This window comes from Pinus tabuliformis, chromosome Q (genome assembly GCF_031772625.1).
Source record: "Pinus tabuliformis cultivar Carrire ecotype Pingquan chromosome Q, CPIR1, whole genome shotgun sequence".
Taxonomy (NCBI): Eukaryota; Viridiplantae; Streptophyta; class Pinopsida; order Pinales; family Pinaceae; genus Pinus; species Pinus tabuliformis.
Genome location: NC_142296.1, coordinates 946,423,737 through 946,439,405, shown reverse-complemented (window position 1 = coordinate 946,439,405; position 15,669 = coordinate 946,423,737). Strand labels below are relative to the sequence as shown.

Sequence of the window (15,669 nt, the reverse complement as noted above, 5' to 3'; positions counted from 1 at the left end):
CACGAACAGGCATTTAAAAAAAATGTGCCACATCTTCCAGGTCCGATTTGCGCAAGGTACATCTGACAGGACCACAGAATCCCCCCCCCCCCGACAAAGATTGTCCCAAGTGAATATCTTGTTATGCCAAGCTAACCAGCCAAATCATTTGAGCTTTAATGGAATGTTCCAACTCCATACCTTTTTGAACCATCTTTTAGACATAGAAAAAGGAGACGGCGACGTGATGTGCAAATATGCTTCCTCAACTAATACTTGTCCTGGTAATGTATTTCCATCCCACGAATAAATATCCTCACGATCACTTAAAAATATCTCATATGTATTAAGATTGTACACATATATGTCCCAAGCCATAGCCAGTGTACCAAATAAGCCAAGGTCCCACAAACCAGGCCACATAGGATGCAATATAAAAGCGCTGGTTGGGACCTGCAATTGGTTAATGTAATAAATGCCGAGATTGTGAAGATGTTGAATGAGTGGGAAAGGTAATGTATGCTCACCGACAAAACCATAGATGGGATCTAGACCGGTATCCACCTCGAAAATAGACCCAATATGCCATTTTAAGTTCCCCAAGAGCCAATGTTTAATTTTCATCTTGCGCCGCCAAATATATGAGATAGCACCTGGGACACCAGCCCCATCCTTAATCCAAGTTACCAAAGCTGGTTTTTCAGATACTTATCGTTAATGATTTTTTCCAAATACCAACACGATTTAAAGAACGCCACAAACTCTTCATTGATAAAACCCAACTGGATTCTCCAATATCCATGATTCCCCAACCCCCATCCTCCTTACTTGAGATGATATCCTCCAGTCAAACAAGTTGAATTTTGTAACCATCTTTAGTACAAGCCCAAATGAACTTAGACATAATGGATTTAATCCTCTCGATGATGTATTTGGGCATCAGATATAGATACAACCAGTATACTGCAATACTCTGCAAAACCGCTACACCATAATCAACCTTCCGCCAATTGTAAGCCACTCGTGTGACCATGATAACAACTTATGCTCAAATTTTTTCGTTAGCCAAACCCAATCTTTAATGCCATAATTATTAGGTGTAAGGGAGAAACTAAGATACTTAAACCCTTCGCACAATGAAACCTTCTCACCATCAAATAATCTCGTTGTCTCCAAAACATTGGCCTCCGCCTGAGATGAAGAAATCAACTGAGATTTAGCTTTTCTCATGTATAGACCCGTGGCATCACCAAAAGTGCATATAATCTTTTGCAATACATGTCATTCCACAACAAGAATATTCCCAAATATGAGGACATCATCCACAAAAATGAGATGGGTAATAAAAATGTTCCTCGTAATCCCCATACCCGAGAATGACCCACGGGAGTGTGCCACCGAAATCATTCTGCCCATGCCTTCAATGACAAGTAAAAATAACAGTGGAGAGAGTGAACCCTGAGATGCCTTCAGAAAGCATGAAGGCACCCCATTGGTTAAGACACCAAAATTTGCAGTAGTTATACAAGCCATAATCCACTCAATCACCAATCTAGAGAGGCCAATCTTATGAAGCACCGAACGCAGAAACTCCCGATCAACACAATCATATGCCTTGTGAAGGTCCAGTTTCAATAATAAAGCATCATTTTTCTTCATTTTGATATAATGTAAACATTCCTGGGCAATGGCCATGGCATCCTAGATTTGATGATTTTTAAGAAACCTGAATTGTTCCGACGCAATATGTTTCTATAGGGTAACTTTCAATCGGTTAGCAATGATCTTAGAGATAATTTTATACACAATGTTGCACAAGGCTATGGGTCGAGAGTCCTTGAAAGAAATTGGGCCTAAGACCTTTGCAATCAACATGATGAATGTAGAGTTTAGCTCACAAGATATGACGCAAGTTGTTCTCAACTCCTCAGCTAAAAGAAGTAATTCCGGCCCCATAATATATTCAATATATGAAACCGGAGCTTAGCATCCTTGGCAAACCCGGATAGTAAAATACCTGCAAAACATTTATAGGCCAAGAAGTTAACAACCCAAGGATCCCATAACACATCCAAACCCCCCGATTGTCCCAAAGCATCTGTAGCATAAACCCTCCACCCATGACACTTTTTTAAGAGTAAAGGCCAGGCATCATGGTCTCCTGCAAAAGAATGATAAAAGGATGATGGAATTTAATAAAATATTCCAGGCATTGTCGTTTAACGGAGCTTCCCAGACCCCGAATATTCAGTGACAAGATTTTCATATCGAAAGTTTACTGACGAGCTTGAGATCTCTAAGATCCCGAGTGGGTGAATTCACACAAGAAGATGGGAAGGTAGGATTTGACCCCTCCAAAAATTTAAAGAGACACCTGTAGGAGCAACCCCCAAATACCATCTGCTTTATGCTTCACCCGTCGCTTCTTTATAATAGTAAAATTCAGTCTAGAGTGGGGGCTCACAGTCACCCCATCTGATGGCGACACTTTCGAGTGGATGGCAAGAGGCTCCAAATCAAGTGCCGGGTTTAATTTCAAAAGTTCAATATCACGCCCCATCGAATTAGTAGGCGGCTGTTGTCCACTAATGGAACCAAATTGAAGCATCAAAGTGGGTGGATACACTGAAGGAGAGCAATACCCTTCCCGGATATAAGTGTCGTCGACCCCCAAATGACCAGCGAAATCCCTATCAGCATGACTAGCACCCAATGAGGGGAGGGTGGAGAAAATAGAAGATACTCTGGAATTATCGATGCAGACCACAGGAATAATACAATATGTAGAATGGATATCATCCATCACCACAAAGTTGAGGGTAGATAAAAGGATGGCTTTGGATATTTGCCAATATACACCTTTTGTTTTTCAATGACAAACACAAGCTCGATATTTGGGTTGCATTGCCTTGAACAAATTCAAGCGACTAATTTATTAAACTATCGATGCAAACAAATTAAAAAATTCCCAAATTTTTTGAATCTAAAACTAAATCGTCTTTGGAATTACTTCCAGTTATATTTCAATGTTTTCTTTGTTGTATTTTAGTTGACTGGGATACTCATCTCTCATCTGAGAGACACGGGTTCAACTCCAACCAAGATAATTTATTTTGCAAATGTCTTTACAATAATAAAAAGAGATGTTCCTTTTAAAGGCTCTTACAGCAAGGCAAACACCTAATCCAACGCTTTTGCAGTGATCGATAACTCTTCTATATTAAATTGTTCGGGGAAATGGGAGCATTTTTTTCCTCTGTCTTCTTCACGTATTCTTGTAGCAAATAGTTGGATGGTGATGATGTTCATGTGCGATTAAGGAGATGTTTATTGATTGTGTTGGATACAAATCCTTTTTGTCACGGCCCCACGCTGTGATGCCTTATGATCACTGTGGGCGACGTGCGCCACCGGTGATGTTTCATCGCAGTTGTACAACTACTCTAACCCAGACTGCACCTAACTTCTCATTCGCTTCAACAATTAGCCAATTTTTCATTCAAGTGTTATTATATTCAATTATTTCATTCAACAATTATACAATTATGTGATACTCTAACTTCAGTACAAGCAGCGGAATAACACTCATTAACAGTCTGCGATATCGTAAAAAACAATATGAACACAAGTATTTGCGACAGGAGGGGGCAACTCCCAAAACACTTCTCCCCTTTACTCTTAAACTTGAAATAATATTTACAGTGGAGATAGAAAGGGGCCAGCCGTGTGCAAACTCATGCGCTGCCCAAGTACAAAGAGTGGCAGTGGTTGGCCCAGCCCAACTCACTAGTGAAAAGTGCCAAGTTTCGCAACCAGGGCGTGCATGACAATTCTTTTTATGTATGTAGTAATTGGGCTTTGTAGCCTTCCCCCCTCTTTTCCTTTTGTTGGTCAGGCTTTGATATTGACAAAGATCTTTTCCTCAATGCTCAGGCCCATTGCAGCATTGTATATTCAAATTTCTCTTTTCATATAGTAAATATATACCATTTATATTCAAATTTCTATTTGAAATAGCAAATATACCATTTTTTTTTTTTGTTTCTTTCCCTTGAAAAAGGAAAAGCAGCACAAACACAGTGTCCCCTTAATACGACACAACAAACACATCATGAATATCCAACTACAAGAAAGAAAGAAACGTTTGCCGTATACAGTGAAAACGTTTGACAAATATAAATTCCACTGCTACTGCTGGGACATGAACCAAACCAGGATCTCTCTCTCTCTCAGGTGAGAGCCGAAAAAGTAGACTTCATAAACCGGAATAAAAAGTTCAGTTGAGCGTGAGGTGTATGGAGTAATATTGAAGACAAGCTTGTAATTTAGGAAATTGGAGTTGTGGACAGTCAATCTATCAATGGCGTGTGTGGTGTGGGGTTTATTATATATGTTGGAACACCAATATCAACCTGTGAAAGGTGAAACAGTAACAAGAAGATTAGCACCAATATCAATCTGCGAAAGGAATAGCATCTGAACAACAAACAAAACAGTAACAAAAAGATTAGCACCACCAATATCAATCTGTGAAAGGGAATGGCAGCTGCAAACAAACAGTAACAAGAAGATTAGCACCACCAATATCAATCTGTGAAAGGGAATGGCAGCTGCAAACAAACAGCAGTAACAAGAAGATTAGCACCACCAATATCAATCTGTGAAAGGGAATGGCAGCTGCAAACAAACAGCAGTAACAAGAAGACTAGCACCAATATCAATCTGTGAAAGGGAATGGCATCAGCAAACAAACAGGAAGAAGAAGATTAGCACGGAATCGCGTAGCATCCCTCTCCTCTCGCCTCGCAAACAGGAAGAAGAAGATTAGCACGGAATCGCGTAGCATCCCTCTCCTCTCGCCTCGCAGCAGCAGCAGAGCACTCCGCTCGTCTCTCAACTATGTATGTAATCAATCATGAAGTAAGACCTCCGGTAATTTATTCAACCTCTCGCCTCGCAGCAGCAGAGCACTCCGGTCGTCTCTCGACTTTGTATGTAATCAATCATGAAGTAAGACCTCCGGTAATTTATTCAACTGGATTTACAAATAGTTTGATTTAAAGCAGAGCTGCGGATGCTAATTAATTCAACTGGAATTACAGACTGCTAGGATTTACAAATAGTTTGATTTAAAGCAGAGCTGCGGATACTAATTAATTTAACTGGAATTACAGACTGTTAGATTTAAAGAAGCTCCCGTAGTTGCAGTTAACTTGATTTGATTCCGGTAATTTATTCAACTGGATTTACAAATAGTTTGATTTAAAGCAGAGCTGCGGATGCTAATTAATTCAACTGGAATTACAGACTGCTAGGATTTACAAATAGTTTGATTTAAAGCGGAGCTGCGGATACTAATTAATTTAACTGGAATTACAGACTGTTAGATTTAAAGAAGCTCCCGTAGTTGCAGTTAACTTGATTTGATTTTACTTTTTGTGTGGAGGCCGCGCGAACGCGAGCCTCCGCTGCCACAAATTATGACGTGCACTCTCCTCGATGGGAGATGCTAGGTAAACCCCCCTCCCAAGTGCAATGGAAGTGGTCTTCCTAGGCCATCGACCTTCTTGATCATCGATTGACCCCGCCCAGGTAAGTATGTTTTGAACATTTCCATCTTACCCCTCTATACCCCCTCCTTTCCTTCCGTGCATCCCCACTTTGAATGTGGGATATATATATATCCACCATACAATAATGTCTTAATCCATAATTAAAAAATACACACTCAATTGCTTAATTTCATCCTTATTACTATTGGTGGTGTTGAATGAAGAATTTCATCCTTATTCTTATTGCTCTTGTTGATAATTTCATCTTTATATTTTTCTTCACGCTCAATTTGTTAATTTCATCTTTATATTATTCTTCTCGTTGATCATATTCACGCCCAATTTGTTAATTCCATCCTTACATCATTCTTGTTGTTGTTGATCATATTCACTCACAATTCGTTAATTCCATCCTGATATCATTCTTGTTGTCGTTGATCATATTCACTCACAATTCGTTAACGCTTCTATTATTCTTCTTGTTGATCATATTCACGCCCAATTGGTTAATTCCATCCTTATATCATTCTTGTTGTTGATGATGATATTCACTCACAATTCCTTAATTTCATCCTTACATTACTCTTGCTGTTGATATTCACCCTCAATTTGTTAATTCCATCCTTATTATTCTTTTTGTTGTTCATCTCCATTACTGAAAGTGGGTAGGTAACATGGTGCACCCTCAATTCGTTAATTTCATCCCTCTTATTATCGCCGTTGTTGATACCCGTTAGTGAAACTGGGTAGGTAACATGGCCTTCATTGAGGTTCAAACCTTGCTCGATGCTTGTTCTTACCATTGTGGATATGCGTCCACGTACGGAATAATTGTTGCGGCTACGTGTAAGATATTGTCGGTAACTTTGGAATGATGTTGTCGAACAGGCCTTTCCGGCTTTAAAAACAAGTGCCTTTTGTATGGAACGATGTTGTCGAGTGGGCCTTTTCAGCTTCAAAGGAAGCCATGTGCAATGCACCCACTTTACTAGTGCCCAATTGCGCTTGGAATGTGGTGCATCAGGTAGGGGTGTGGGCGCTATGTTGATGCAATTGACAAAAACGTGGGCAAGTCCACCTATGAGAAAAGAGATGATGGCCATCTTTCGCGTAGTCGAGACTTGACACCCATATCTTATATGGAGTTGCTTCCAAATCGAGATCATCGTCATAGTTTGAAGTATTTTCTCGACGATAGGTTACCATCCTTGGAGAAACACAGATGGGTCACTAAGATGCATCGGTATGATTATGAGATCATATGCAACAAAGGCAACGAGGCATCTGCTTTATTTGCAGACATATGAGGAGAAAGGATCTCTCTTTGCCCTATCCTTACAGTACTTGATTGCCTCATCAACGCTTGTCAAGAATGGCTCGATATTGACATGGCGGTTCAATTCATCCAAGTGCTTTAGGAGAATCCCAATCCCCCTTAGGGCTACACGCGGCAACAAGATACCTTGAAGCATAAAGCGTGCATTCTTTTGATTCAAAATTGTGCTTTAAAACAATGCCCGTCTTAGAGGAGTTGTGTTCATCTCCCACCACGGGCACTTTGGCTTTCAGCGTACCTACAAATCGACTACGCGCTCTTCCTTGCGGGAAGGCTTGAAAACACACATCTAGGATTTTGTACCTACATGTGGTGCTTGTTAAAGGAACAAGGGTGAGATGGTGAAGAAGTGCCACCGCCACTAGCAATATCAACCACCATCAGGACCGACATTTCCATGGAATTCACAGTGGACCTTCTGAAAACAGACAACCAATATGTCACCATGGTGTTCCTCGACCACGTTTGCAAATGTGCTCACTTTTGTACCCTATCAGACCCATTTACACCTTCTGTGGTTACTCATGTTTCCGTGGACCCAATGTTTAAGTTGCATGCCATCACACTTTCCATTGCATTGAATCGAGATCCCGCACTCACCAACAATTTCAAGCAAGATTCGTTTAAACTTTAGGGTACTCAATTGAAAGTGAGCACTGGTCGTCATCCCCAAATTGATAGCCAGATAGAGGTGGTCAATAAGTGCGTGGAAACTTGTTTGAGATGCTTTGCCTCGAAAGGGCAACACCAATGAGAATGATGGCCACCCCTTACAGAATTGTGGCGTAATACCTCTCATCACGGTGCTACCTAAATGACGCCATGTGTTGCTGCCTATGGCCCAAAACTCCTAGCAGTGGCTTCCTATTTACCAGGCAAACCCTAGCTACAAAAAGTTGACTTCACGCTTCACACCAAACCAAAGAAGCCATTCTTCGCACGCTACGGGACAATTTGGTTTTAGCTCAAAATGGAATGAAGCGGCGAGATGACTAACATCGCTCGAAGAATGCGAATGGGTGTTTCTATTTGGACGAGGCAATTAGCTCTGATGTCTTTGACAATATAAGTTCCAAGTCTAGTGATTTCCAATTTTCTCATCTTACCCTTAGTTTTACTGCCATATATTGGTACAAGGTCTCCATTCTTGAATTGCTCATTTCTTATATTTGATCACGGCGAGATTTCGGTGCGTCTGTTGTTTTTATAGGCATTGTAATGCATGTTGTGAAGTCGTAATATCTATTGGTCTATCTTCCATAGGCGCCATCATGTCAAGTTTAAGCACACGTGTATTTTTTGTTGTCGGAGGCATCGAGTGCCACTGCTTTTTGTCCTTGCGTAATTTGAAATGGGATATGGCATGTTTGTTCTTGTGGGTTTTCCCATATGCTCTTAAGAATCTCAAGTCTTTGTCATCCTATTTATCCCTGCTGATGTTTCAAATTTTGGTCGCCCTCTTCATCGAAATCTCGTTGGAAGACGCTGCTACTCCTTTGGCCTAAGGGTGACAGAGAGAGCTCTTTATATGTTGAATGATGAATTCTTGCATTAATATCTTAATGGTATTATTTAAAAGTGGGTCCCTTTGTTAGGCCCTGTACTACTAGTGTAACCCCCTATTGTTATTTGTACAACCCCGTTATTATATTGATGTACCCATGCAGTCCCCATACTGTTACTAATGTGCCCCATAGAAGCCCACTATTGTTATTGTTGTGCCCTTACATTATTATTGTTATGTCGGCTCCGATTATATTATGACCCCTTAGACTCCTATATATAGAAAGGAGGTCTTGTCATTTGTATCATCCAAGAATTGTTCATTTGTGTAATGTAAAGGAGGTTGCCCCCTCGAAGAGGCTGAATTCCAAGGCGTTCATCTCTCTTTTCTATCTTTTTGTGAGCTGGTTTCATAACACCCTTGATAACATATTATTAACTAGCACTTGCACCATATGTTGCAAAGGAAACGCCGTAAGGCAATAGATAGAATATAACACTAATTAATGCTTCTTTGGCAACTGTTGAAAGACAAAAAAATATCAAGAAAAGGCAAGGACTGTGATATAATGAAATCTTACTGCTTCCTTGGGCCTTAGAAATCACGAATCTTATGTTGTAGAAAACAAATCATGATTCCTATGTAAGGCAATAGATAACATATAACACTAACTAATGCTTGTAAGGCAATATATAGCATATAACACTCATTATTGCTTCTTTGACAACTGTTGAAAGACCAAAAAAATAGAAGGACCAAGCTATAATGAAATCTTACTGCCTCCTTGAGCCTTACAAATCATGAGTCTTATGTTGAAGAAAACAAATCATGAGTCCTTTGTTGAAGAAATAGATCTTGATTTGCCACCTAAGGTTGTTTTGGTACAATTCGTCCATATTCATTCTTGATCACTTCCTCGTGCTAGACAACGGTACAAAGAAATTCTTTTATAGTTTAAAACATGTGTGTACAAAGGACTATAACGATTTTGTAAATAAATTTTGAATTTCTCCAACAATTCGGAAAAGGAAATATATTTTTTTGTAGGGCATTATCCTACCTACAAGTCTAAGACTTTTTTGTTTTTGTTTTAGGGAACTCCTTTATCTTCCTCAAACACATACAGTTTGAAACAACGACTAGAAATCTCAAATTATAAGCCAAAATTAGAACTTTGGTTGTAAATGAATGAAAAAAAAACTAAGATTCCGCATGCAACATAACAGCAAATTGGTTTTACTCCCAAGCCAATTCGACTACCCAATTGGTGCAATTTGGTGGATCAGGACTTAAGATAGATCTATGTTTATATTTGCATATCTTCCTAAAGCCTTTAGATCTATGATTGACCATGGTTGATTTTCATATTGAAACAATCTTTGTCACAATGAGACGTTGGAACAGGCAACTAGTCTTCTTCTTCACATTGGACCATGGTTGACCATGATTATAGACACAAGGGATTTATATTAAACCTTAGGATTACTATTATAAACCATGTGAATAATATTATACCCTAGGAATTTGAACCCTTGGATTAATAAACCCAAGGGATTGAGACAATATTTTTCATATTTTGATATTAGAACCCGAGGGATTGAGACAATCTTTTTCACAATACGAGGTCGGACCATGGTTCACCATCACTGATTTTCATATTAAAATAATCTTTGTCACAATACAACGTTGGACCATGGCTAACCATGGTCGACCATGGTTAACAATAATGAACCATGGTTGACTACACTTGACCCAGTAACATGGGACCCTAAGATAAATATTATAAACCCTACAACGTTGGACCATGGCTAACCATGGTCGACCATGGTTAACAATAATGAACCATGGCTGACCACACTTGACCCAGTAATATGAGACCCTAAGATAAATATTATAAACTCTAAAATAAACACAGTTGACCATGGTTGATTTTTATATTGACACAATCTTTGTCACAATATGACGTTTGACCATGGTTGGCCATGATTGATTTTCATATCGAGACAATCTTTGTGACAATGCGACATTGGACCATGGTTGATTTCAACCATATTTCAACTATTTTGTCTCTATAGTTAACCATGACTTTATTATCGTCACCATTGAAATGGTGGTTATGCCTACTCGTGCCCATCCACTATAGGCGTCCATGGTCAACTATGGCCATGATTACTTATAATAACTAATTACTTAATTATTATAATCATAAATAAAAATAATTAATATTAATCTCAATATATATATATATATATATATATATATATATATATATAATGGTAATAAACTAAGATTATAAGTAAAAATCAAATTTATCAAATTTATTTTCAAAGCAACGGTAATTCCTCCTTGCCTATAGATGTTTCAAACTGAGATTTTATGCTTATGGACATTGCATTTAGAAAAAATATTATAAGAAATATTGTATATTATTTTCTTAATAAATATCATTTTTTTTCAAAAATATTTTAAGTTTCTATGTTACATAATAATTTGAATAATTATTATTATTATTATTATTTTTAACTGTAACGGTTATGAATTTTATTTATTTGAAAAAGATAGGAGTGGTCTTTGCCAAGGCAGCCCCAGTTACAAAGAAAATAGCCAGCATATTCAGCTTTTGATTTACAGCATTTTCAAGGAATTTGAAAGAAATTATCGTCATTTATAAATAGCTGCCCTTTCATGAGGGAGCATCCTTTGTTTGCCATCTGGTCCGCTTCGCCATTCAGATTTCTAAGAATGTGGTAGAACTTGTGGGAGGTGAATTCTTGAAGAACTCTTTTCAATCTGCCCAGAATTTTATTGAGACTAGCATTGATGAAGAGATCCTCCGTGTTTAATTTTTTTATTATAATCTCTGAGTCTCCAAAGACTTGGAGGTCTTTAACCCCCTTTTCTCTTGCTATAAGACAAGCTTTGAGGAGACCAAAAATCTCTGCCTGATTGTTGGTTTTCTAGCCTAAACCCCAGTAGAAGCAGTCTCTTGAATTCCCATCCGAAGAGTAAATGACCCCTCCAGCACCAGCGTTCCCGGGGTTTCCTTTGGAGGCCCCATCAAAGAAGATTGTGGTGAGATTTTTGGATCTCCACCAGTTTATGAAAAGGTCCTCGGGATCTCTTATTCGCCATTCAGGATTTGTTGTTTGAGGAGTGAGGAGGAACTTACGAGGAGAAGGTTCAAGGGGGCAAAGCCATCTCCTTTCGTCAGGAAGGAGCAATGGATCTTCTTTGAAGAACTGTTGTTGGGCAACTTCCAAGAGGAATGCTTTAGCTTTAACTGCGACCTGAAGAGGGGAGTGTCGATTTCCATTAAAGATTTGATCATTACGGGCCAGCCATAGCTGCGAACAAACAAATTTGGGAATTACTTTCCAAACTTTACGCCAGAAGGATTTGGTGGGGATGCTATGAGGATAGAAATTTCTCCAAGAGGCGAACAGTTCAGCAACAGTGCTATGAGGGAAAGCAGGAATCTGCAGATCCAAAAGAATGAGACCCCATACTTCCTTAGTGAAATTGAAATCCAGAAATAAGTGTTGGGTAGTTTCAAGGTTGCTTCTGCATAGCTCACACCTACGAGGCCCTGCAATGTTCCTTTTCTCTAGATTGTCTCCTGTAAGAAGTTTTTTGTGCACCAGCGTCCAGAAAAAGAAATTCACTTTAGGGAGAGCTAGATTGTCCCAGACTAGTTTCCAAAAGGCCGGAGAGCGACTGTTGTTCTTCGGGTCCTGAAGAGCTTTATATCCAGCTGCTGCGGTGTATGTGCCTGACTGTCCCCAAGCCCAGTTGTCTTTCGTATAACGGTTTTCAGGTGTGGAGCCTTCCAGCTGTTCGGCAAGCAGATATTTTAGGGCGTTAACCAAGCAAGGACGCCATGGAAGTCCCAGCTGGCCCATTCTCCCCGGTGATCCCAAATCGAAAGATCGTATAAACTGTTTATGCATGCGCATATCAACCAATATCTGATGTCGGCGATATCCTCATTCCCCTCCAAAGGATCACTCCCCATTATTCTGTCCTGCCACAATTTAATACACTTGCCATTGCCCGACACTCTGTACAGGATTTTTTTAAAGAAAATACTGCTTTTACAGCAGAGTCTCCAGACGTGCGTGCTATTAACAGAGGGATCGAATTGCAGGTTTCTGAAGGACGAATTGTGGGCGTATTTTGACAACAGTGTAGTGCTGATTGGATGGTTGGGCTCGTGTGCCATTTTCCAGAGGAGCTTTCCTCCGAACGCCAGATTAACAAGGGAGGGATCTCGAATTTGGAGGCCACCCTCTGCGATCGGCCTTTTGGCCAGATCCCAATTAGATAAATGCAATTTTCTTTCGTTACCTTTCCCTCCTTGCCATAAAAAGTCTCTTAAAAGTTTAGATATCTGCTCCATAACATTTATGGGGGCCAGTAAGAATGCGGCTTGATAAATTGGGAGCGCGGACAACAGTGACTTGATTAAAATGACTTTGCCTCCTTTAGTTAACCAGAAGCCACCCCAGGCTGCTATTTTTGTTTTGATTTTACATATGATATCTGTCCATAGCGACCTTCTGTTGGCTCCATTTGTGATAGGGAGACCCAGATATTTAATCCGATCCCAACGAGCATGTCCTCTGAATCCCAGGAGGTTCGAGATGCTTATGAGCTCTTGTTGACCTGTGTTCCAGCTGTAAATTTCACTCTTTCTCTCATTGACTAGTGCTCCTGAAACTCTATAGTAGCTTTTTAGGACCGAGTCAAAGGCTTTGGCAATTCTGGGGGACGCACCTCCGAGGAGAAGTGAGTCATCTGCAAAGAGCGCATGATTCAGAGGAGCGACATCTGAGGAGGGTTTGAGACCAGGGAGGGAGCCAGAAATTCTTTCAGCTGTGAGTTTTCTACTGAGGGAGTCGGCCATTAAGATATACAGGAAGGGAGAGAGAGGGCATCCCTACCTGATGCCTCTTCGGGCTTGGAAAAAATTGGAGGGGCGACCATTGACTAGGTGGGCGATCCATGGGTTATCGATGCAAGCATTTATAAGCTGGACAAAATGGGGAGAGAAGCCGAAGGATAGGAGAACCTTGATGAGGAAAGAGCGATTAACTCTGTCAAACACGTTCGCCATATCTAATTTAATCAACATACCTTTCTCTTTTCACTTTTTGCTGGAGTGGATTGTCTCATGGACTTGAATGACATTGTTGAGGATATGCCTGCCTTCCACGAAACCACCTTGGGGACTGGAGATCAACCTTTTAAGCAGAGGCTTGATCCTGTTTGCTAACAGTTTGGCCAGAATTTTATAAGATGAGTTACAAAGCGATATGGGTCTGAATCTAGCAAATGTTTCCGGATTGGAATCTTTGGGGATTAATGCTAGGTAAGTGGAGTTGGTTCCTCCACCGATCTTAGCTTTTCTCATGAACCCCTTTATCATTTTTTGGAGATCTATTTTGAAGATATTCCAGCAGGCTTTATAGAAATGAATCGTGAATCCGTCTGGCCCCGGAGCCTTATCTGATTCCATGGACCAGATAACTTTGATGATTTCCTCCTCTGTTACCTCGCTGGTAAGGGCAGCATTGTCTTCAGATCTGATTAGATGAGGAATGTTCGAGAGGAAATCTGTTGTTTCCTCCTCGGAGGCCTGAGTTCCCTCACTATATAGATTCCTGAAGTGGCTATCCGTAGCAGCTTTGACTTGGGTGAAGCCTTTGCTGACATGGCCCTCTGTTGTCTTTATTTCTGATATGTGGTTCCTGGACAGTCGGGCTCTATATTGTCTGTGGAAGAAGGAGGTGTTCCGATCCCCTGCTTTTAGCCACAGACTGCTGGATTTGATTCTCCAATATTCTTCTTCTTTTTGGAAGGATCGGTAGGTTGAGCATTGAGCCTTTATTTGTTGTTCCAAAAGATCCGCTGTAATCTCTTTGCTTTCCATATCTGTTTGCAGGGTCTCCAAAGCATACACTGCTTCTTTCCTTACGCTGGTTGGAGTAGGGACTGGTTTCCTTATCCACTCCTTCAGAGCTTGTTTTGTGGCCTTAAGTTTTTGCTCCCAAACAAAACTAGAGGACCCTGAGAAGGATTTGGCCCGGGCTTCTTTTACAGTATCGGTAAAGCCTTCTCTCTCAATCCATAAGGGACTGAAGCGGAATGGTAGAGGGCCTAGATCTTCTTCATCTTCAAGGAGTAGCTGGATCGGCTTGTGATCAGAGGTCAGCTTAGGTAGTATTTTGGTCTTGATTATCTTTTTATTCATCATAAGGGAGCCTTGGACCAGAAATCGATCCAGGCGAGCAGAAATATGGTCCAGCCCAGATCTATTATTGGACCAAGTCTAAAAGGTCCCATTGCTGAGAGAGTTCTTCCACAAAGGCCAGCATAGGATCTCTGCTGTTGGAGCCGCCCCTTTTCTCTTTTGATTTCAAGACTATATTGAGATCACCTGCTATGATAATATTACTTGGATTATGATGTTCTAAAAATGCTGAGAGGGAGTTCCAGCATTCTCGTTTTTCAGAGTATGTGACAGGGACATAAAGATTAAATAGAGAGATAGACAACTTACTTGCACAATGTGTCAGCTCCGTGAAGATCCAGTGCTGGGTTTCATGAGATTTTTTTAGCAAAAATAAATCTTCTGTCCAAAGAGTTGCCAGCCCTCCGGAAGATCCCCTTGAACTTACTACTTTGCCTGTGCTTTTCTTCCATTTTGACTTGCTGATGTATAGAAGAGCTCGCCCTTCTATCTTCGTCTCTTGGAGCATGAGGATGTCTGAGGGTTCTATTTTCAGGAGGTCCATGACTGCTTCACTTTTAGAGGCGTTCCCCAATCCTCTGCAGTTCCAAGAGGCGAGCTTCATAATTTACTTGAGGGGGGGGATAGGGCCTCCCTTAGAAGGCCTTGGTCTGGTGTTTCTTCCAATGGACATTTCTATGGTGGACTGGCTCCCTTGAACTTTGAGTCGTTCAGCCTCCTCTTCCCTTAGTTCTTTGCGGGATTTCCTGCCTGCACTTTTGGTGGGACGCTCGAAGGCTTCATCCTCTAAGGAACCCGAGCTATCTACTGGTTTTTTCCTTGTTACTTCAGCATAAGATGGGTTGGAGGGGCTACCTTGTGAGGCCTCAACCTGTATATCTTCTTCCCCTTCTTTGTTGGGAGGAGGGACTTCTATGTGTTCTTGATTTTCCTGGATCGAGCCTGCTTGGTTGATCTGAGTTTTTCCTTAGACGTTCAGGGTTGAATCCTTTTCTTGATTGGTCTTGGAACTGCCTGGAGCTCCGGAGGTGTACCCTTTGCCATTTCC

The 15,669-nt window shown here is 40.6% G+C and overlaps 1 protein-coding gene and 1 non-coding gene across 2 annotated transcripts; both read right to left on the bottom strand.

Moving 5' to 3' along the window:
• Positions 1-5,419: 5,419 nt before the first annotated feature.
• LOC149222593 (U1 spliceosomal RNA) lies at positions 5,420-5,579 on the bottom strand. Its single transcript, XR_016249747.1, has one exon. It is a non-coding gene; the product is annotated as a U1 spliceosomal RNA (small nuclear RNA).
• A 9,106-nt stretch (positions 5,580-14,685) lies between these two features.
• On the bottom strand, positions 14,686-15,225 carry LOC149222592 (uncharacterized). The gene has a single exon (XM_089387638.1). It carries the CDS (start codon positions 15,223-15,225, stop codon positions 14,686-14,688), a length of 540 nt encoding a protein of 179 aa, XP_089243764.1.
• Positions 15,226-15,669: the final 444 nt, after the last annotated feature.